Source organism: Siphateles boraxobius, unplaced genomic scaffold, assembly GCF_051911475.1.
Source record: "Siphateles boraxobius isolate OS27281-9 unplaced genomic scaffold, OSU_SipBor_1 25, whole genome shotgun sequence".
NCBI lineage: Eukaryota > Metazoa > Chordata > Actinopteri > Cypriniformes > Leuciscidae > Siphateles > Siphateles boraxobius.
Genome location: NW_027508866.1, coordinates 32,838,134 through 32,862,097, shown reverse-complemented (window position 1 = coordinate 32,862,097; position 23,964 = coordinate 32,838,134). Strand labels below are relative to the sequence as shown.

Sequence of the window (23,964 nt, the reverse complement as noted above, 5' to 3'; positions counted from 1 at the left end):
CTATGACAATTCCCGTGTGCAGCGGCGGTCCATGAAAAGAAATCTCTGGTCTTCGACATTTTCTAATCTTTGCAGAGGTAGCTAACGTTACTTGCTTCCTCATCAAATCTGAGGAATAGTCCATCCGTTTCCTGTTTACACCGGCACGCGCATGCACAGTGTTGGAGAATGGTCACGTGATCCGAGTTTTCAGTCGTTTTAATGTGGACGGAGATCAATTCTAATACGCAGCTAAAACGCTGGTGTGGACGGAGATCGTTTTCGTTTTAATTCTCCGTTTTTAAACGAAAACGCAGTAGTGTGGACGGGGCCTCAGTGTCCGAATCACTCATTTGTTTTCATTCACTCCTTCAACTGGACTATATTAGTGGATTAATATAGGGAATAGTGAAGGAGGGTATAGGGGTTGATTTCAAACACAGCCCTTGACTTACACGGCCTCTTTACTACAGCTCATAATTGAGGTAATAATGAACACCTGGGGCCTCATGTATCAACACTGCGTACGCACAAAAACACGGCGTACGTCAGCTTTCACGTTCACGGCCAGATGTACTAACAGTGAAATTAACGTAAGAATGTGCGTTCCTCCAAGTAAACTTCATGTCTGGCGTACGTATATTTGTCGTGATTTTTGTCCGTTGGCGACTCATAGAGGCAATAAAGTGCAGTGGCAATCATTACACTACGAATTGTTCTATCGCACCACCAGCTGTCAGATATTGCTTATAATTTGTAATTGATAAATTATTTGACATATTATGGTCACACGAGTTTTATTAAAATATTATATTATGCAATTAAGTAAGAACATAGGCTATATAAAGCATGTCCAAATTGATACAACCCGTCTAGCAATGGCAGCGTTGGCTTAACTAAAAAAAATTAACTTCATTAATTCGGCCAGTAAAGATAAAAAAGAAAGTAATATTTTTATTCAGCAAGGACACATTGAAGTGACAAGTAAAAGTGACAGTAAATGCATTTATAATGTTACAAAATATTATAAGATTTCGACATCTGTTTGATTTAAGTTTCTATTAATTAAAGAATCCTGAAAATACTAGCCTATATCATGGTTTCCACGAAAATATGAAGCAGAAGCACAGCTGTTTTCAACACTGATAATAATCATAAATGTTTCTTGATCATCAAATCATTATATTACAATGATTTCTGAAGGATCATGTGACACTGAAGACTGGAGTAATGATGCTGAAAATTCAGCTTTGATCACAGGAATAAATTACACTTTACTATATATTCACATAGAAGACATTTTCAGTGAAATTTCGTTTCTTGCTTGCTTTAGCCATGTTCTTGCAGGTTTATTTCGCCACATTGGACTAATTACCATATTTAAATGATTTAATTAAGGGAGGAGACTAGGTGGGGCGTTGTGCTCGTGCATGTGCGCTCAATTTTACGTTAATTGGGATGTACAAAGAGAATATGCGTGGGAACCTTCGTACGCAGAGATTCATACATCTGTTTTTTTTGTGCGTACGCACATTTACAGCTTTGTCCGTACGCAATGTTTTAGTATGAATTCAACGCAAGTCTTTGTACATGAGCCCCCAGGTGAAATGTGACTCATACCTTTGTATCCAACAGCTGTCGGGCTTCTTTCTCACGCTCAAGTCGTTCCTCTGTCTGCCGCAGACGCCTGCGCAGAAACTCCACCTCCGTCTGCGCACACTCCAGCTGCAGCTGCAGCTCACTTTCTGTGCGCACACACACACACACACACACACACACACACACACACACACACACACACACACACACACACACACACACACACACACACACACACACACACACACACACACACAGTCATTATCTTTCTTCCGCCAGCATGTTTGATTGCATCTCTGCTGAAGTCTGTATTACCTGTCGCCACTCCGCTGAGAGCTTCTTTATTCTTGACTTTCTGTTTTTCTTCCTCTAACTGCCTCTCGAGGGCCTCCAAGGACACTTTACTCTGGTCCACACGACTCTGAGACACAGCACAGAATAAACACCCACAATACAACACATCACAGGCTATGTTTGGATAAGCAGCACACACATCTTACTTTTTCTGCATTATATCACATATATGCTGCATGTGGACAATATGTACATTTTCTATATGAATGGAATACTAAATTTACTGAAACACACAGTTACAATCAATACTGTATCTCATAATACATTGCCCTTCACTTGACCTTACATTTCTAGTGTGATAAATGAATCAGTAGTAATACCACCCACAGTTTTTAATGATTAATCACTTTCTTGACTCATTATTCGAGTGTACTGTCGAAAGGAAAGGTATTTGTACACAGAAGTGATTTAAAAGTATTAAATAACTGATGAACGATCCTAGCTGGATGCCATTCACTCAATTAGCCTAAAGATGAGGTCATGTGACAATATAATGTAGAATACTACTGTTCAAAATGTAATGTTCAAATAAATAATTCTTACTGTTTATTTAAAATACTAGGCGCAGTATACAGTATATACTACACAGTACCCAGTAAGAAGTACACTAGCACTGTATTTGAAAGTGAATGAAATTGAAATAGCACATTTATTTGGCAGAAATAATTAGAGTAATATGCTAGTTTGAAAAATCTAGTTCACAAATTAATTCAGTCAGTCATTATGGAATATTAGCATACTTCTACCAGCCTATTTCAGTATGAAGTATGCAACAATATGTGTTTCAAATGGTAGTATGCTACTTATCTCATGACCTCACTATTTCGCATGTTTAATTACATAAGTGGTGTCCAGTGTTTTTATTAGTTCATATCAGAATTTTCAATGGTTATAACAAATTCATGTTGAGCACATTGCATTGTGGGATACAGTATTTCATGCAATATGCTCTGCTATATGCTGCATATTTTGGTAAAATTAAATGAGTAGGTGATCCCGGTATTGCATGAATACAAACTATTTGACTATTGTGCAGACTGACTAATTTATAGCATGTGAAACAGTATGAAGAATGCACACCAGTTATCTAAAAATTGGTGAATTGCATTATTAATAGTTTTTTTTTATTGTATAGATACAGAAAATTGGCTTACTGTGCATATTATCCATAATGGAAAACTAGCATGAGTAGTATGCAATTCTGAATAATGGCATTATAACACATTGCCAAATCAATGAATAGCTTGCGATTCAATTTGACCAATTAGAAACAGAGACAGATAGACAGGATGATGGGTGAGTCGTACCTGCAGTTCCTTGTTCTCTTTGGCGAGACGCAATCTCTCCGTGCGCTCAGTGTCTAGAGCTTGACTCATGGCCTCCCCTCTGAACCGCTCATCACTTAATTCAGATACAACAGCCGTTACCTGCACACACACACACACACACACACACACACACACACACACACACACACACACACACACACACACACACACACACACACACACACACACACACACACACACAATCATCTGTCAATGTCTCAGCAGAAGAGCCGTTCATTCATCATCAGCAGTCATATGACAGAGATTAGCGCTCCATGAGCCGATCACAAGCGAGTTTGTGTTAATATGCTTTCACTGATGACAATTCATAACCAGACTCCATCCATCACTCTGAACACTGACCGCTAAAAAATTTGATTCAGGGATTTCTGATCTGACAGTATCATTTCATACGTGGCTCAAGGGGCACGACACCAACACATACCTTGGTCTCCAGGATGTCTGCGGACTGACGCAGCTCGTTTCGTTCTTTCTCTGACTTTTCCAGACGTCTCCTCAGAGCAGTGATCTCATCCTGACCAACCGAATGTGATACAATTATAATGGAGTGAAACAAATCTGATACACAACATCACAATCTGCAATGCTAACCTGAAGAAAGAATAACAATAGATAGATAGATAGATAGATAGATGGATAGATGGATAGATGGATAGATGGATAGATGGATAGATGGATAGATAGATAGATAGATAGATAGATAGATAGATAGATAGATAGATAGGTAGATAGGTAGATGGATGGATAGATGGATGCCAAATATATTTTAAATTTTTGTTTTTTAATAGCACAATTTCCATTGTACATGAGTATTAGATGATGTGATAATTTAGTGGTTTAAATGTGATGTAGAGTGTGAACATGTCCTTGTTGAATGGGTCAGTACCTCTTTGGATCTGAGCCGCTGGTCATCCATGTTGATGTCCAGCAGGGGGCGCACTCTACACAGCAGTTTCCACCATCTCCAGCGGGACACTGCGGTCAGGACTCGCACATTTCTCTGGATACAGCACACTGCCATCTGCTGAACCTGATCCCAGATCAGCACACACATTAGACACCGCATCAGACTCGCACTGACACAACTGTGTAAAACTGTAGCACTATTGAAATGGCCACATTCTACACTATTTCTAGCATTTCAATTTCCCCCCTGAAGTTAATCATGGATTACAGCAGCAAAAATTTCATCTTTTAGTTTGATAGTCCATTTTATGTCCTTGCCGAACTTTTGGTCTCTATTGAGAGGAGCACAGTGATCTCTGAACCACTATCTGCAGATCAATAAACATTGCCTGTTTCAGCAGAGGACGAGGACGAGGAGACTCACCTTCATGCGACGGTATTTCTGGCGTCCCAGATGACCCAGACAGGACGCCTGAAGCTGCACCAGCCAGCCGCTCAACAACTGATCTCTCTGCTGATCTAAAGACCTCAGGACACCACGCTTCATAAACACCTTCATAAACACACACACACACAGCGGAGTGAGAATGACTTGAAAACTTCAAAAGTGAAGGATAAAATAAACCCGGAAATTGATAAATGGATGGAACAATATAACGAACTAACGATAGAGAGACAGACAGACGGACGGACAGATAGATAGATAGACAGATAGATAGATAGATAGATAGATAGATAGATAGATAGATAGATAGATAGATAGATAGATAGATAGATAGATAGACAGACAGATAGATACATAGATAGATAGATAGATAGATAGATAGATAGATAGATAGATAGATAGACACACAGACAGATGGAAGACTCTCGCTCACCCTGCTCGCTCCCAAAACAATGCTTTTCTTGTCCAAATCCAGATCAATCAATAATTCCTCCACGGCCTGATATAAAGGGATGTAACATAAACACACAGATCTCAGGCCTTCTTTTAGGAACATCAGCTCCTCCAAATCAATGAGGGCTGTTCAAGCAAAAACCGGCTAATCAATAAACCAGCTAATAAACAGGGAAATAAAGAACGTCATCATTTGACATCATTAAAAATAAATGGCATTTCAACAGTGGGTAATGAGGCGCGTGTGTGATTCAGGACGTCCAGACCTTCCTCTCGTCTGGGGTAATGAAGACAGAACCGTATCGCTTCATTATAGGAGCAGAGAGGGCCTGAAAACGACAGCGGAAATCACCCAGGGACATGTGCTCAGGGTAGCCTGCAAGACAGAGACAGAAAGGAAGAGTTTGCTGTCTATGTAAGGACATTTGGTAGTAAATCCTGAAAAATATACTATAGATACTGTTCGTTATGATGAGAACTGCTTCAAATGTTTGTTTTGCTCGAGATGGCTTTTTCTGCATGTTAGATGTATGTAGAGTCTGTAAATGTGCAGTATACAAACAAAGGTATAAAGCATGTCTGTAGAACAAACAGTGCAAGATGAGTTACACACCTAAATTATTATAATTATTTAATACATAAGTTAAACATATCTCTGAATAATTCTTGATTTTGTTTTTGGGCTCTACTAGAACAGGTTTTCATGCTTGAATGTAAAAAAAAAACCATTATTTTTCACATATTTGTACATTATTGCAGCTCCTCTCTTCCCAGTCTGTCAGTAACGCTCTGTTTAGTTCCTGTCTCTATGAAGCTCCTCCTTCGGAAAAGTGCAACATGCTCTGATTGGTCGGCTGGACTAGTGTGTTGTGATTGGTCAACTGTTTCGAGTGTGTTTGGAAAATGTCACGCTCCTTACCATAACTGAGAGTTTTAATGCACTACTAACCAACTCAACAAGGCCCCGCCCCTTTAATTTGCATATGCCTTGGGCAGGAATTATTTAAATGAGAAATATTGTGATATGTATAAGACTACAATCATTGAGGGGTTTCAGAGTGTTCAGAAACAGTAAGCACTGATATAGACAGTTACTTTTGCAGGGACTTTGTGCTTTGTAACTTTGCTGACCTTTTTCACACTCAAACAGCAACATTATGCAGAAAAGAAAGTTTAAAATGTACAAAAGCATTATAGGTCCTCTTTTACAGTCATTGGAGTATGACAAGGAAAGCATGATGGTGGTTTTCATCTTTCAATAAATTACTTGTGTGAATCCTGAACGGCCTAAAAGGCAAAACAACTTAATCCAATTTTGAAATTACTTAACAAACCTTCTTCTTATACTAGGATTTATTTCATATAATTTATTTCCATGGCACTCTCAAAAGTTGTTCGAATCTCTAATCTTAAAGGGGTCATAAAAAATCAAAAATTTCTTGAGCTTTTGACAGGGGTCACCATACTATAAGAGGTCACCATACTATAAGAGGTAAGCATACTATAAGAGGTCATCATACTATAAGAGGTCAGCATACTATAAGAGGTCAGCATACTATAAGAGGTCATCATACTATAAGAGGTCACCATACTATAAGAGGTCATCATACTATAAGAGGTCAGCATACTATAAGAGGTCATCATACTATAAGAGGTCACCATACTATAAGAGGTCATCATACTATAAGAGGTCAGCATACTATAAGAGGTCATCATACTATAAGAGGTCACCATACTATAAGAGGTCATCATACTATAAGAGGTCACCATACTATAAGAGGTCATCATACTATAAGAGGTCATCATACTATAAGAGGTCATCATACTTTAAGAGGTCATCATACTATAAGAGGTCATCATACTATAAGAGGTCACCATACTATAAGAGGTCATCATACTATAAGAGGTCATCATACTATAAGAGGTCACCATACTATAAGAGGTCATCATACTATAAGAGGTCATCATACTATAAGAATACCCTGTAAGTTTCAGAACAGAAAACTTCCTTCCTTCCTTGTTAAAAATAACTTTTATTTATAAATTAAGAAAATCTTTGATGTACAAATCATACTAACATTATAAGTGCAACCCAGGCGACGTACAGTATAACAATAAAACAATGCAGTTCATGACCCCTTTAAGTATCAGCAATGGAAATAAAGATACATGCGACCAATTTGCTTTAAAGGGGTGATGAACTGAGAAATCAAATTTTCCTTGAGCTTTTGACATACAGGAGGTCTTCATACTATAAGAATATCCTGTAAGTTTCAGAACTGAAAACTTCCTTGTTAGTCCAATAAAAGTTTTTATCGACACCAGGCTCAGCGAACTACAGGTTTTTCAAAGTGGGGATCTATGACGTCAAAGATGATAAAACCCCTCCTCTGCAAAAGAAGATCAACGCCTACTTCAACACGCCCTGTTTAGCCCCGCCCACCGACTCGCGCATTACATGCTATAACATAGGCCTACGACGAGGTAATTTTGCTAAACTGGATTGAGCTACCAAGCAATAAACATTTACAAAATATTGTGCAGTACCTGGTTGTGGAAGAAGACAGCTGCTGCATAAGCTTCCTTCGGATCCCAATATTAGGAATGCGTGGTTAAGCTTTATTAAATCAACAGAAAATCAGTCATAATTTCCAACACGGGCTCTGCAAACAGACTTTTACGGATCTGCCAGCAGCAACGCCACAAACATCTAAGTAACCATGTTTATTTTAATGCCTGATCTGTGAGCAGTGATTTCTGATCTGTAATTATTCAAGTTCAGTATTATCTTTCTCTCAAAATCATTCAATACTGTTCATGCATCAGTGACTAAAAGATCAATTTCACATCGTTTCTCTTAAGATGAAATAATATTAAAACTGTGATTAAGTTATAGAAAGAAAGCGACCAAAGAACGCTCCCTTTCCAATCGCCCAAGCTGTCAGTCAATCAATCACACAGCGCGCAAATCTCGTTATGTAATCAATGACGCTGTTACACTGCACAACGAAGCTCTACCTGTATTTACGTCGTGTTTGCATTGTTATTCGGTGAAAAAGCATTCGTGAGTGTGCAAAAACTGCGTTGCAATAATGAGATCTTTATTCACGCGATCACACGACTGTATGTCATCTGCTCAGCTCACTGCAACCTTTCATCTGATGGACTAGATTTAAATATAATGCTTTAATCCTGCTCCTGGAGGGCCACTGTCCTGCAGAGTTTAGTTCCGACCTGCTTCAGCACACCTGCCTTTGTATATTCAAGCGATCCTGAAGAGCTTGATGAGCTGATTCAGGTGTGTTTGATTAGGGTTGGAACTAAACTCTGCAGGACAGTGGCCCTCCAGGAGCAGGATTGAAGACCTCTGCTTTAAACAATACAATTAAAGATTTGTTAATCTTCTCGATAGCTGTAATAGTAAAAACGTAGTAGTTTCCGAGAGTTTCACATGTAATACTAGCTATTTTATATGCAAACATGTCACAGCCAGCTCCCTGCCAATCACAGCAGTGGGCGTTTACACTGAAGTCTCACAGAAGACACGCCCCTTCAAACAGAGCGTTCAAATCAGAGGCTAAAATCAGGCTATGTAAAATGCCTTTTATTTCTTAATTATGACAATGTTTGATGTAAAAATCATACTAACATTATAAGGGCACCCCAGGCAACATTATAAAATAATAAAATAATCCAGTTCATGACCCCTTTAATGAAATATGACATGTAAATGGGAGATCCCATAAATGATAAGAAACAAACGTGTGTGTGGTGTGAGTGTGTGAGTGTGTGTGTGTGTGTGAGAGAGCGTGTGTGTGTGTGTGTGTGTGAGAGAGAGCGCGTGTGTGTGTGTATGTGTGTATATTTGTGTGTGCGTGTGTGTGTGTGAGAGTGTATGTGTGTGTGTGAGAGAGCGTGTGTATGTATATGTGTGTATATTTGTGTGTGTGTGTGTGTGTGTGTGTGTGTGAGAGAGCGTGTGTGTGTGTGTGTGTGTGTGAGAGCGTGTGTGTGTGTGTGTGTATGTGTGTATATTTGTGTGTGTGTGTGAGAGTGTATGTGTGTGTGTGTGAGAGAGCGTGTGTGTGTATATGTGTGTATATTTGTGTGTGTGTGAGAGTGTGTGTGTGTGTGTGTGCGTGTGCGTGTGTGTGTGTGTGTGTGTGTGTGTGTGTGTGTGTGTGTGAGAGAGAGAGAGTGTGTGTGAGACCTGTTCGGTACAGCTGTAGTGCGGGCAGCAGGTGTGTGGAGTGCAGCTGTACACGCAGTGCTGGGACATCAAAGCCACAGCCATCTGTCTTAGCATTCACACACTGCAGGAACACGGGCCGTGCTCGCCGAATCAGATTCACCAGAGCGTCCTGCTCAAGAGAGTCAGAAAGAGTGAAGAGGATCTACACACAGAAGACAGATGGAAACGGCTTCATAACAGCTAATGTGTTTCTCACCGCCTGCAGTTTGACAGCGATGCACTGGGAATGTCTCCTGAGGGCCGCCATCCCTCCGCTCAGAGTCTTGCGCACCGTCCCGCTCCTCTCCAGTGAGCGCTGAGAGCCGCCCTCCACGCCACCCAAACCCCGGCAGAGAGGCGGCACAGACGCCCGCGGACCGAACACAGCCTTCACCGCTACACTGAAGAGAGGAAGAGAGAGAGAATCGGGATCATTTCACACTGAGCCTTTTTCTATGAACACTGCCATCAAAGTTGAGTACACATGAATGACAGTAATGATGATGTAAACAAAAAAGTTATTTTCTGTCATCTTTCCATTATTATATCAATTAAAGGTGCCAAATATCAGAAATAAGTATTAGTATCAGAAATGCACGAGTCAATTTTGAATGACCTATATTACATCTAGCGAACACCACTTGATCAAATCTTATTTTAAAGGTGCAATGTGTAATATTTTTGAGGATCTATTGACAGAAATGCAACATAAGTAGGGTGACCAGACGTCCCGTTTTTCCCGGGACAGCCCCGTATTTCCACTCTAATTTTAGTGTCCCGACTTATTCTGAAAAAATCATGTTTTGTCCCTTATTTCATCGTTAGTATATATATATTTTTATATATATAATAGGTTTCGTTTCCGAAAGGCTAAGTGAATATATATGTTACGTTCAAACCGTGTAGCGCGCGCATGACAGAGAGGGAGAGACCTTGTGTGTGTGTGCTAGTGTGTCTAATGAAGCTCATGTAAGACGCATTAATAGAGGGAATGCATTAACGTCACTTTCCCGCCGGAACACGCCCCCTCAGCCGGACTGAGTGGCAGAAGAGCAGCTGCGTGACTGGATTTAATAGGGGAAACTGCGAAAACGCAAGTAAAACAAACGATTATCAGTTTAAACTAAAGATTGGACTCAATATTGTGTTCCTTACAACTTACTAAAGATCCAGTGATCCATGGATATTAACATGCAGCCAGGAATCGTGTTTCCTGACATTTATATGTGCCTGATTTCGACACCAGGGAAATACATACAGCAAATTTGCCTGTGAATGCTTTATATAAATACAAAATAGGCAGGTCTAAATCCAGGTGATCACTTATCAATGTTATATATATCATCATATCGTCTAGAGACTTAAAACTTGTATAGTTTTTTGTCAGTGTTTATTTAAAAATGTCAAATTATACAGAATATAGGCTACAGTGGTAAATATTTGATTGATGAGTTGTCACTGCAATATAAAACAATACAATATATAGAGAATGATTTTACCACTAAATTCAGCATATTGACACAAAAAGGATAACTGCAAATCCACCTTTCGCTGCCTGGAGTCCAGTTGTTTCTATGAATTGTAGCGATTTATTTGCTTCTCTGTTCTGTAGCTTTAGGTAGTCTGTAAAAATATTCCTCATATTTCTTGTCAAATCTAGTTGTACAGTCAGTCTCAAAGCTCTTTCCCGTTTTAGACGCGTTTTGTGTGTTTTTCCGCAGCATTCACACTGAAAACCAATGCTGCCGCTCAGTCTTTTTGCCACTTGTGGGCGTAACTGCAGTCACTCCGGCCAACGGTGACGTCACGTGCATTCCGTCTATACGCATGCGTTCTGTATCTGTCCTGTATTCCACTCCGAGAAATCTGGTCACCCTAAACATAAGATCCATAACTATGTTTTCAGTGGTGTATAAAGACCTTGCATAATGAACCATTATGTTTTTATTACCTTAGAATGAGACATTAATATCTCCATAACCGCGGGCGCCCCCTTCTATGGAGGTCGACATATTGTGTCGTCATGTTTCTACCGTAGCCGACAGCGAATAAACAGCGCTACAGAGCACGTTTCCTCACTACCTTGAAAAATAAGTTTTCAGTGGTGTATAAAGACCTTACTTAATGAACCATTATATTTGTATTACCTTAGAATGAGCAGTTTCTGTCTACACACACCGCGGATCGCTTTACATTGAAATGCGCCGACATGTTTCTACAGTAGTCCTAAACAGACAAACGCGTTTCGTTACTATGTTGCTCTTCGTGCAAGGAAGCAAGCTTAGTTCAGCGAATAAAACACTGACACAATGATGAACAAGTAACAATAATATTTGCAATAGCATATAGTTTTACTGAATAATTAAGTAAACATAATTTCTTCATTTATCCTTGTAAAGAAACCAAATTGCTGAACTGGCTACTCTCTGCTGTCTCAGACGATGACATTTTCCTGTCGGCCACCGTAACTTTTGCTGGTTGCAATTCGTAACCTCACCACTAGATGCCGCTAAAAATCGCACACTGCGCTAATAAAGGATGATACAGTCTTAGTTAAGTAAAAGTTGCATATTGCATTTCTCATTGCTGCGTGTGAAAATGGACAGCATGCACACGCCTTTTCTAAAAGTTGCCGACACCAAGCTCATGGTCAGCTGTACTCATGCTTGCCTGTAATGTGTTTCCATCATCAGCATGAGCAGCGTGAGCACTAGCAGATGTTTAACACTGTTTCCTGGTAACAGCTAAGAAGGACCAGGCGCAGTATCACTGTGTTATTGAATATGATTTACCACCAAAACTCACACACAGCACTTGCTTTTGTCAGCCGCAGACGCACTGCAAGAGGCGTGTAGAATGCGAGTTGCTCTCCAACGACAATTTATTCAGAGACAAGCAGCTATGAGAAAGCATTATACTATATTAAATGAGACATGGAGGAATGCAAAAATGCAATTCATACAGAATGTCATCAATAGCAGTTCTCCAAAGCTCAAATGAAATTAACACCAGACAAATAATAAAATAAAAACATTCTCACCCACATTTAATGTCTATTTCCTTTTATTTTCTAATAGGTATTTTCAAAACGTACCAGAGTTCACATGAGCTGAAAACCAGACCAATATTAAATAAATAAATAAAAACCTTCCCACCCATATTTAATGTATATTTCCTTTCCTTCACATGAACCAAACACCAGAAAATTTAAATATTCCACATATTTCATGTATTTCCTTATATTTTACTGCAATTTTGGATGTTCAAATCAACTTTTTTTGAATGTCATACCTGCTATTTTTCATGGTACTTTTATTGGTATAAAATTGGCGAGATGACACGTAATTCATATTGAGTCAATGAATAATGTCAAACCATTAATAACGTTCCTGGTAATAATATTCCGAATTTTGTATGAGGAAAAGCTCTAGTGTGAAAATGTCTGAATCATCTGCATTCTCTTACATTGAGGAGTTCTGCAGCAGGGAGCTGGCGTTAAGCACAGATGGGTTGTTCTGGACCTGACTGAACCAGCCTGAGAGATCATAGCGGACTGGATCTGAACCCATCAGGTGAGCGATCTCACACTGCAGAGGCTGCTCACACTGGCGCACTGGGAAGCAAGCGTGCAGAAAGATGAGGAAGTGTCTGATAAAACATCACAGGAGAAGGGCTGAATCAGACTGAAGTACCTGTGCCACTGAAGTACTGACACACTCTTTCCAGAACTGTGCTCTCGGTGGAACCGGGAGTGACCATCTCTTCATCCAGAACCCACAGGAGACCCCGAGAGTCGCCTTCTGGTGCTCGAACCTGAGAACGCACGCGCACGCACACACACACACACACACACACACACACACACACACACACACACACACACACACACACATGCGGTGTAAAATGACATGCACGGCTGAGGTCTGTAAGAAGCGTGTTAAGAATCAGTGTGTGATACCTGCAGCCCTGGCTGGTCAACAGCACACACAACCTCTGACGGGCTCGTCTCAGGGGCTGCGAAATCTACAGGTACTCCTTCCTGAGGAAATTATTCAGGAAGTTATTAATTATATGACATTATTATTTGTTAGTATTATTACAAAGTCAATTTCTTGTCACCTCTCTATTATAATATGAAAGCAAAAATGGTCTAAACCCCTAAGAAAAATAACAGATATGGCATTTTTAGGCATAGTTTATTGACATTGGCAAAATAGTTGTGAAACATATACAAATAAAAAAGTTATAAATATGCATAGGAATGATTATATTATATTATATTATATTATATTATATTATATTATATTATATTATATTATATTATATTATATTATATTATATTATATTATATTATATTATATTATATTTATTATTAAATTAATTTAACTCAGCAAGGTTCATATTCAATATTTGTTTGAGGTTGTCAAAAACAAACATTCAATTTTTGTTTCAGGTTATCAACGATAAAAAAAACTTTAAAATTAGTAGCCTATGTGGTGCTATGAAAAAAAAACAGATATGGAATTTTTAGATATAGTTTATTGACCAAATAACAAAACGGCTGTAAAAAAGGAATAGCAGTTATAAATATGCATAGGATTTATATTTGATATATTATCTTATTATTTTCAAATTAAATTAAAAAATGATATATATATAAAAAAACTAATTAACCTAAATTAAAGTAAAATTTAATCAGCAATTATTTTCATTTTCATATTCGATATTCATTTGAGGTTTCCATACGGCATTTTTAGATATACTTTATTGACCAAATGACAAAATAGCAGTAAAACATACAGAAACAGAAGTTATAAATATTCATAGGAATGTTACTTTATATATTATTTTTAAATCATTTTATTTTAAAATCGAATTAAAATTTAGTCAGAAAGATTCATATTCATGTTCACTATTTAATTATGGTTGTCATACGGCATTTTTAGATATAGCTTATTAACCAAATAACAAAATGGCAGTAAAACATACAGAAATAGAAGTTATAAAATGTTATTGAATTAAATCAGCGCGATTCATATTCCATATTAGTTTGAGGCATAGTACAGCTGTTTTCGAGGACTCTGCGTGTTACAATACCCGTGTGTATCGCTCCAGCGTCTGTGTGAATGTGTGACTGTAGTAAAGCTCCAGCAGTCGCTCCTGTAAGTAGTTGTGACAGAGCTCAGAGAATCCGGCAGCCCGGTCATCAGCGCTGTGTCTGGGGTTCCTCAGGCCCGGTGTGTCCACCAGCATCACAGAGGCCAGCGTCAGCTGCTGAGACTGCAGTGCTCTGGGGAGAGGACACACACACTGCCATATTAGCAACACTTCAGACATATCACTGACCAGGACACTGTGTCTCTACCTGTTGATGAGAGACACTATAGTGGTGAAGAGTTCCTCATAGAGACCAGCCGCCATGCCTTCTACACACTGAGCAGCACTCAGTTTTGGACCTGAAACACACACACACACACATATGTTGATCTAGCTCTCTTAATAAGGACTGATATTTTTGTCAAATTAAGATCATTATAATTACAATAGACTCCTATAAGAAAACCCTTAAACGTCATCAATAAATAATCTTGATTTAGTTTATTTATAAACTGCTTTTCTCTTTTAGGACATTCTCAAATAGAGGTTGTGTATAGTTTAGCTCACTTCTGGGGACTTTTTTATTTATTTGTATTATTGTTACTAAATTACACTACCAGTCAAAAGTTTCAAAACACTGTGTTTTAATGTTTTTGAAAGAAGTCTTTTATGCTCACCAAGCCTGCATTTAATTGATCAAAAATACAGTAAAACTGTAATATTGTGAAATATTATTACAAATTGAATTAACTGTTTTCCACAGTAATATGTTTGAGAAAGTAATTTATTCCTGTGTTCAAAGCTGTATTTTCTGCATCATTACTCCAGTCTTCAGTGTCACATGATCCTTCAGAAATCATTCTAATATGCTGATTTGCTGCTCAAAACATTTCTTATTATTATCAATATTAAACAGTTTTTGATGCGAAATATATTTGTTGTGTATGAACAGTAGTGTATGGAAGAATTACAAACATAAATATGCTGATTATATATTAAATAATATATATAAATAAGCTGAAACTGAAATAGTTGATATTCATTTTAATATATGGCTCTCTGAAATATTAGTTTCTAACTGATCAATTAAGGCATTTTGTGGTCAAACATTTTTTTTATAATGTCAGTACTTATCAACTGCTTATCATCATCATCATCATCATCATCATCTGAATAATAAATAAAAAAACTACAATGTTTTTTATTTATCTATTGCCAAATTTACACTGCTAAGGTGGCACAGAAGTGCTTCTGGAGTGGCAATTAGGTGTCTTTACACAGACTGTTTATGGCTGACATAAATGCATTTACACAACAGTTTTAACGTCATATTGTAATACTAGGGGCTGAGGTGGGTCAGAGCAGGCATACTTTAGTCTTGCTTTTATGCTGCATTGCGTTTTTACACAGAATTTTTAGCAGGCACAGAGCAACCTTAACTGTAAAGATGCCTTATTTGATGTGTAATATGTTCTGTATGTTATCGCTGGTTCCTCTACTCATATTTGAGCTGGGATCTTCGAGGTTGTGGTGGATTTAACAGGGACAGACTGTATTCGGACCTTCCTCTGGTTGGTCAGCGGTGTGTCTCTCTCGGACTCCTCCGGTCGCTCTCTGCAGTAACTGTCTCAGGTGGTGTTTGAAGACGGCAGTGTGAAGCTCCTCTCCCTCACAACCCAGGACAGCACTGGCCGTCTGCGCGCTGTCAAAGCTCATGAACTGCTTACGGCCCACTGAAGCCGTAGAAGAAAGGGGGAAAAAAGAGAAAAGACTGTCCAAATTCTTTTCACTTCACAAAATACAGTCATCAGTGTAGTCCTGTCTTACCTTTGCATGTTCCAGCGACACCAAGATGGTATATTCCTGCTAAAACATGCCAGATGGCCTTCTGCTCATCAGCTGAGAATCCCAAAGTGTTCATGGCGGCCAGAAGTTTCCCAAAACCCACTAGAGCTCTCTGCTTTTCATCCACCTGAAGTGAGGGACAGACATTTTTTTAAGCTTTTTAGAGAAAAATTTAAATATACACCTGTGGGCTCTTTATTTGATGTGGGTAAAAGTGGGGAGAACGGGATCCAGGAAATGTTGCAAGCCAGACTTAAACGTGTGTTGCTGACATGAGCACCAAAGCTCCACATGTCAAAGCACACACTAATCTGGAAGGAATATTAGTTTAATATTCATGACATTTTCCTTTCTTTGTGTTTTGTTTGTTTAAACAGTTCATACCTTGGTTGGGCATGTGATTCCAAATGAGTTGTGTTCCTTTAACTGGTGCAGCTGCAGTTCAGACCTGTGATGAGAGAACAAGACAGTTACTGTACACTCAAATTTAAACAGGAAATGACATCAGACGAGATCCTGCCCCCTCAAGCTTTCTGGAGCTTTTGTTTTAACGCAAAGCTATGAAAAGAGCAGGCATTCTGCCAAAGTGGCGGTCGCAGAAGAGCTTGTGCGTGCCTCTGAGGGGAAACCGTATCCAAAAACAAACCCATAACAATAGGGTGAATGATCTGTGGTTTAATGACAGGTAACTTTAGATTTACACCGTCTAATAATGCTGCACTCAGACGTGGGAGGAGAGAAGCCAGGAAACCGCTACTGAGTGCGACCACAGAGAGCTCCAGAGACTGAACTGACCTCATGTCTGTGCTGAGGCCTGACAGCATCTGAGAAAACACCAGGAAGTTACTCTCTCCATCCGGCCTCCGACACACCCTCCATTTCTCCAGCAGCATCGTCTAAAACACAAACAGAGAAAACATTACATAGATATAGACAGACAGACAGACGGATGGCAGACGGACATGCAGATAGACGGACAGAATGACAGACACACAGACAGACAGACAGACAGACAGACAGAAAGATAGATAGATAGACAGACAGATAGATAGATAGATAGACACACAGATACGCAAATAGACAGACAAATAGACAGATAGACAAATAGACAAATAGACAAATAGACAGACAGACAGACAGACAGACAGACAGACAGACAGACAGACAGACAGACAGACAGACAGACAGACAGACAGACAGACAGATAGATAGATAGATAGATAGATAGATAGATAGATAGATAGATAGATAGACAGACAGACAGACAGACAGACAGACAGACAGACAGACAGACAGACAGACAGACAGACAGACAGATCAGACGGACAGACAGACAGACAGACAGATCAGACAGACAGACAGATAGATAGATCAGACAGACAGATAGACAGACAGACAGACAGATCAGACGGACAGACAGACAGACAGATCAGACAGACAGACAGATCAGACAGACAGACAGACAGACAGATAGATAGATAGATAGATAGATAGATCAGACAGACAGATCAGACAGACAGACAGATCAGACAGACAGACAGACAGACAGACAGACAGACAGACAGACAGACAGACAGATAGATAGATCAGACAGACAGACAGACAGACAGATAGATCAGACAGACAGATAGACAGACAGACAGACAGACAGACAGACAGATAGATAGATAGATAGATAGATAGATAGATAGATAGATAGATAGATAGATAGATAGATAGATAGATAGATAGATAGATAGATAGATAGATAGATAGATAGAAAGATAGATAGATAGATAGATAGAAAGAAAGATAGATAGAGCACCTGCAGGTGTGCGGCAGCAGCGAGTCCTGCGTGGTTGAAGTCCAGTGAGAGCACCATAGCGAATCGAGTCGAGGCTTCACTGTGACACGATCTCACACACCCAAAAGAGCGCAGCACCGTAAACACTGCCTGCAGACGCTCTACTACACACAAACCATCACAACAACTTTAAACCGATAAACAGCCTCTAAACTGCTGCTATAGCATTTCAGCAATCGCTTATCATCAGTAGATTCACACACACACAAATGCTTATATTCAGTGGAGTGAAACATGTCACACTGTGCTGTTGTAATTACTGGAGAGGAGCTTGTAAACACTACCAGACACTCGAATTCAGTAAAGACAATGACAATTATTCAAGTACTTGTTTGATTCATTTCTATTGGTAAGTTTTAAGATGTACTCTATTCCCGTTCTGTTGATTTATGTTGTGTACTGTAGCTTTAAGTTATAAACACTAGAGTGTATCCACTCACAGGTAAGGCTTCCTCCCGCTGTTCCCGCTTGTTTGAGCAGCTCCTGGGAAAACGACTGACAGGTAGTGGTCTTCCCTGTCCCACAGCGGCCCAGAGCCACCAGAGTCTGGTCCCTCCGCTGACCCACCATGGACACGTACACTCTCCTCACCAGAGCCTGCAGTGGGCCAGGGGCCTCCCAGGACTCCCAGCGTCGGCTCCGAAGACCCTGACACACACAACAAACCCTTTTCATTCTACAAAACGTCTGTTTACTGCACTGAGCACAAACCTAGTTCTGCACGTCTAACAAAAAAGTACTGAGGTGGAACCAAAAGTTGCCAAGACCAAGACCTCTTTTTCGATGTTGGATAAAATTAGTCAATTTATTATATAAATAAATAAAAACAATTATGTAACTATAGCCTTTGATAACAAAAATATAAAATAAACAAAAAATATAAAATAAAGATATATATAAAAAATACATAAATATTTTAATTTGCAATTGAACAGAATTTAAAAGGCAAGCAAATGTCCATTTTAAAAGCTATTCTTTCTTAAATAGTGCACAACCCTGATGGAACTACATCCAAAAACACAGTAATACTATGGTACTTTTTTGTAAGGAAACTACACAAGTCAATATATACATTTGTACAACTAATGTGCTGTTTATAACTACTGTCAAGCTAAATGTGTAATCATACAGGTCACATCGCTACACTGGTCTCACCTTGGCTGGCGAGGATAGAGGAGGCCACAGTGCCAGTAGATTGGGCCCAGCGTGGGTCAGGGGTAAATATCCTTTAGCTCGACTGGTCAAAGTGTGTAGGGCGCTCGACTCGTTCATGCTCACAAGCTCGCTCAAGTCTTCACTCAGGTCCAGCTCAGGAGGGTTCAGCTGAACACAACCACCGAAAGATGTCAGCACTGGTCATGCATGTCATATGAGTATATCCAGATGGTTGTCAAAATTATGACATAAGAAATCATATTTATGAGATGAAATGTCATACTATGTCAGAATTCTGAAATAAAAGGAATTTATGACATTCTTAAAGGGATAGTTCACCCAAAAAAGAGAATTCTGTCATCATTTACTCACTTTCAAGTGTTCCAAACGTGTATGAATTTCTTTAAAAAAAAAATTTAAGTCAAGGTTCTGACTTGTCAATTATGACATAAAAAGTCAAAAGTATGAGACAAAGTTGAAATTTATATACTAAGTCATAGTTATGACTTAGGTCAATTATGAGATGAAAACTTGACATCATGACAAACTAAATTGAAATTATGGTTGCCTTTAATAAATAAAAATGCTGTCTTTGATGTTTAAATATGACATAAAAAGTCAAGATTATGAGATAAAGTTGAAATTTGTCTAAGTATGTCAATTTTTTTATCTCATAATTATGACTTGCCTCATAACTAAGTCAATTATGAGTTGAAATGTTGAAATTATGAATAACAGTTATATGTATGTGATGAAAGGTACAAATTTTGACAAAAAGTCAAAATTATGACATTAAAGTAAAAAAGTTCTAACAATTCAATGATGAAAAAGTTGGAAGTAATAAGTAAAAATGACACAAAAAGTCATTATTATGAGATAAAAAACAAAATGATAACATACTAAGTTAATTTTGTCATACTAAGATATGACTTAATTTCAACTATGACATAAAAGGTGAAATTATGACATACTGAATTTAAATAATGCTTAAACAAGAAATCATGACATTAAAAAATAAAAAATGGTCAAAATTCTTCAGTCAACTATGATATAAAAGGTTAAAATTATGACATACTATGACGAAATTACAGTATGAAAGAAACTTTATTATAGAAATAAAGTCGAAATTATAAGATAATGTTGAAATTAACTACTGTATGCCAATATGATTTACAAAAGCATGATTTTTTTCTTCATATATTGGAAATGGGCTTTAATAAATAAATAGCAGCAGTGAATAAAGTTGACCTGTTCGATCTCATACTGGGTAACATCGTGGAGGGACCCGTCTGAGGCCAGTCGCACCCTCACCCTGCCGTCAGGGAGATCCGGTGTGCCCTCGTCCGGCTTCAGCTGAGTGGCTGTGAGAGTCAGAGGGGTCAAAGGTGACTAATACTCGACGCAAATCAATCTCAATTGTGTACAGGGCATAGATCCAATTTCTACTCAGTGGGGAACAACAAACAGGACATTTGTTGACAATCTAACAGAAAAATCTTCCCTTCCGCCGCATCCACATATTGAAAAATGCTACATTGACACTTTGAAAGCATAATTCACATCAAATCTTACACAACAAATCATATGGACTTTTTATTGTGCTTTTGTTGTTCTTTTTGAAGCTTGACAAATTTGGGTTCATGAAGATACTGCGGTACTGTGTGTGTGTGTGTATGTGGTTTTCTTTTTTTGCAGTATAGCTAATCTTTGAATCTTATTACATGAAGGTTTCAGTTTCGGCGCGTAGATTTAGCGAGGCTTGATAAGATAACAACACTAAACCCATTCATCACTAAACTGAGCAGGAAGAAGATTAGCCTGCTAGCAACACGCCACAATTTACAGAGTAGAGTTTATGTTTCATGCAAAGAGGAAAATCTTGCAACACAAGATGTGTATTAAGCAATATTAAGCTAAAATAGGGAAATGGGGCGGCTTTTACATAATGCAAAAACAATGAACTCTTGGAAGGTCCGAAAATCCACAAAATCCCAAAAGACCACATGTAAATATAGCATCCTCGTCTAAGATGACATGCTATTCATAACCTGTAACTTAACACCACAGGACCGGAGAGCTGTTCTAGTCTTCAGACATACAATTCAGGAAGGATGAACCTAAACAACTTCTAAAAATACCGGTCGATACATCAACAACACAACTTGTTCTCTTAATGTAAGGTGAACACTGAGGCTCAGGTATAAGAGGTGACTAACCGAGTGTATATCCATCTTTGTGAGCGTACCACACCTTACCAGCTTCATACCACACATCCCTCTGCAGAGAGAAAGAGGAAGAGACAATTAGGCCACAAATATAGTGTAGCAGAAGTAAAACAACCTTTCTACATTCCAGTGCTGTTATTGCTAACTAAAACTCAAATTAAAACTATTAAAAATCATTTTTGGTCATTGAAATAAAGCGAAAATAAATTATCAGAGGAAAAACTTAAGCTTAAAAAATGTTGCCTTGGTTACTAACTGAAAAAAACAAGTTTAGGTTGATGTACTAAAATTAAAATAGTATTTCATATTAATAAAATAGTAAATAATGCTAAAATAACATTATATAATAAAATATAAATAATAATAATTATACATATATATATATATATATATATATATATATATATATAATCTTTTAAAAATAAAACAAACAATAAAGCTAATTAAAATCTTTTTAAAAATACTATAACAAATTAATAAAAATATAACATTTATAATAAATGATACAAATATCATTAATAAATACTAAAATAGTAAATAAATAACCCTAAAATAACACTACAAATATAAAAATGCTAAAAACTAGCCATTTGTCAATAGAATAATTTAATGCACTGTAAAAAATGTTTCAACTTAAAAAAGTAAGTGTTCGTGCAGCCTTTAAATTTCAAGTTTAGTCAACATAAAATGTGAAGTTGTACTAAGTGACAACTTGGATATTTGAGTTGACTTAACTTAAAATTAAAAAAAAATTGTGTAAGTCAGCACGAATACTTTAAGTTGAATATTTTTAATGTTAATGTAATAACAGTTACAACAATAATATAAAATATTAATAACTGAAGTGAATATCGGTGATCTCATAATATATTCAATTCCTGATGGGCAAAATCAATCTACTTTCTGTATAAAAATAATATTTTGCATCGTGAAGCAACACTTCTTGTACCTACCACTGGCACCTTGGGCTCCTCTTTTATACCGGTTACAGTGAGTTGACCCTCAGGCTCTTGCCTCACCTCTTTCACTTCCTGCTTCAGCGGTTTAACTTCCTGTTGTACCTTTACTTCTTCCTTCTTCACTTCTTTTTCTATTGGTGGACCTGGAGATTTAGCTTTATCTGTGCTGGGGCTGGGCGCCTGCCCGTTGATCTCTGGAGTGATGGACTTTGAGTCGCTTCTCAGACTTCTTGGGTTTTCCGGTGACATTATCTTCCTGGGAGAGGACGTTTTCTTCTCTGTCAGATTGGTGTGGCGGCCCCGTTCCCCGTTCACCAGCTGCTCTGCTCGAAGGGCCATCTCTGCTTCCAGTATCGGAGGAGTTTGGTCGGGAAGTAAGAAATTCTGGACCAGGTTGTCACTGAGTTTACTGGGCTGTGAGGAGTATTAAAAACCACATGGAGACTGGTGTAAGCCACACTCTTATGACAACAAGACCATCCCCTGCTGGAAAACCCAATGAAAACCAGCTGATAACGTTGAGTTAATAAATGCTAAAAGTTTTGGGATCACATGTTTGAAAGAACCTGGAGCAGGATTCATGAAAGTCTTCTTAAGAAAGACGTTAAGACATTTCTTAAGATACATTTTAAGGAGTTTATAAGAAGGTTTATAAGAAGTGAATGAAATGAAAAACACCTTTTTGGTCTGCCTGCAGATTACCATAATAATCATAATAAGTGTGCACACTTTTTACTTGACATGGCATTTTTAATATGCTGTGTGTTATTAATTTATTTTGCGCTAAAGGCTAAATAGAAATTTGAATTTCAAATTTAGCAAAAAGTTACTTCACTCACAATTAATAACTGATCATTGTGTACATTATCAATCATTGGTGTCAAGTTGGAGGTTATTTTAAATTTACGAGGTTGACAACGATGATTATAAAGAACATTCTTTTCAGGAATTCTAATTATGCAAGTTTTGTCTTTAAAACTATCTTAAGAAAAAAGATAAGAACATTCTTACATGTTTTTGGGAATTCAAATTTTCTGAACTTTAATCTTAAAGGGACAGTTCCACAAAAATGAGGAATTCTGTCATCATTTACACGCCCTCATATTGTTCCACACTTGTATGAGTTTCTGTTGAACACAAAAGAAGATATTTTGAAGAATGTTGGTAACCAGACAGTTGATGGTTGCCATTGACTTCCATTGCAGGAAAAATAAAATAAAATGGAAATCGATGGATGCTGCCAACTGTCTGGTTACAAACATTCTTTAAAATACCTTTTTTGTGTTCAACAGAAACTCATACAAGTGTGGTACAATATGAGGGCGAGTAAATGATTACAGAATTCTTCATTTTTGGAAAATGAGAAGTAAAATAGCAGTTACAAAGAATGTCATTCTTAAGAATGTTTTGAGAATGACCAGCTTCCTTGTTTAAAAAAAAACAACTTGACCATAATAAACTGTATAACATGGTTTTTCGAGAGGCTGCTCACTGCAGAGCCATGGGAGGAGTGTGAAGTCCTGC

General features: G+C 38.1%; 2 protein-coding genes across 6 annotated transcripts in view; one reads left to right on the top strand and one right to left on the bottom strand.

Annotated features, from left to right (window-relative positions):
* The window catches only part of septin5b (septin 5b), a 297,634-nt gene that overhangs the window by 122,177 nt on the left and 151,493 nt on the right, over positions 1-23,964 (top strand). The gene's annotated exons all lie outside the window — the stretch shown is intronic.
* Positions 1-23,964, bottom strand: part of myo18b (myosin XVIIIB) — a 55,119-nt gene that overhangs the window by 24,333 nt on the left and 6,822 nt on the right. For all 5 annotated transcript variants that reach the window (XM_077243562.1, XM_077243563.1, XM_077243559.1 and 2 more), the window contains exons 4-28: positions 22,435-22,854; positions 21,473-21,533; positions 20,505-20,617; positions 19,257-19,424; positions 18,542-18,749; positions 18,063-18,205; positions 17,054-17,154; positions 16,643-16,706; positions 16,241-16,385; positions 15,976-16,146; positions 14,682-14,772; positions 14,414-14,606; positions 13,275-13,355; positions 13,009-13,129; positions 12,782-12,929; positions 9,534-9,717; positions 9,296-9,446; positions 5,352-5,461; positions 5,066-5,131; positions 4,612-4,740; positions 4,168-4,311; positions 3,706-3,795; positions 3,240-3,359; positions 1,894-1,999; positions 1,600-1,724 (exon numbers count right to left, since the gene is read on the bottom strand). In XM_077243562.1, the coding sequence (XP_077099677.1) occupies positions 1,600-1,724; positions 1,894-1,999; positions 3,240-3,359; positions 3,706-3,795; positions 4,168-4,311; positions 4,612-4,740; positions 5,066-5,131; positions 5,352-5,461; positions 9,296-9,446; positions 9,534-9,717; positions 12,782-12,929; positions 13,009-13,129; positions 13,275-13,355; positions 14,414-14,606; positions 14,682-14,772; positions 15,976-16,146; positions 16,241-16,385; positions 16,643-16,706; positions 17,054-17,154; positions 18,063-18,205; positions 18,542-18,749; positions 19,257-19,424; positions 20,505-20,617; positions 21,473-21,533; positions 22,435-22,779 (3,378 nt within the window). In that variant the 5' untranslated portion in view covers positions 22,780-22,854. The remainder of the gene's footprint in view (positions 1-1,599; positions 1,725-1,893; positions 2,000-3,239; positions 3,360-3,705; positions 3,796-4,167; positions 4,312-4,611; positions 4,741-5,065; positions 5,132-5,351; positions 5,462-9,295; positions 9,447-9,533; positions 9,718-12,781; positions 12,930-13,008; positions 13,130-13,274; positions 13,356-14,413; positions 14,607-14,681; positions 14,773-15,975; positions 16,147-16,240; positions 16,386-16,642; positions 16,707-17,053; positions 17,155-18,062; positions 18,206-18,541; positions 18,750-19,256; positions 19,425-20,504; positions 20,618-21,472; positions 21,534-22,434; positions 22,855-23,964) is intronic.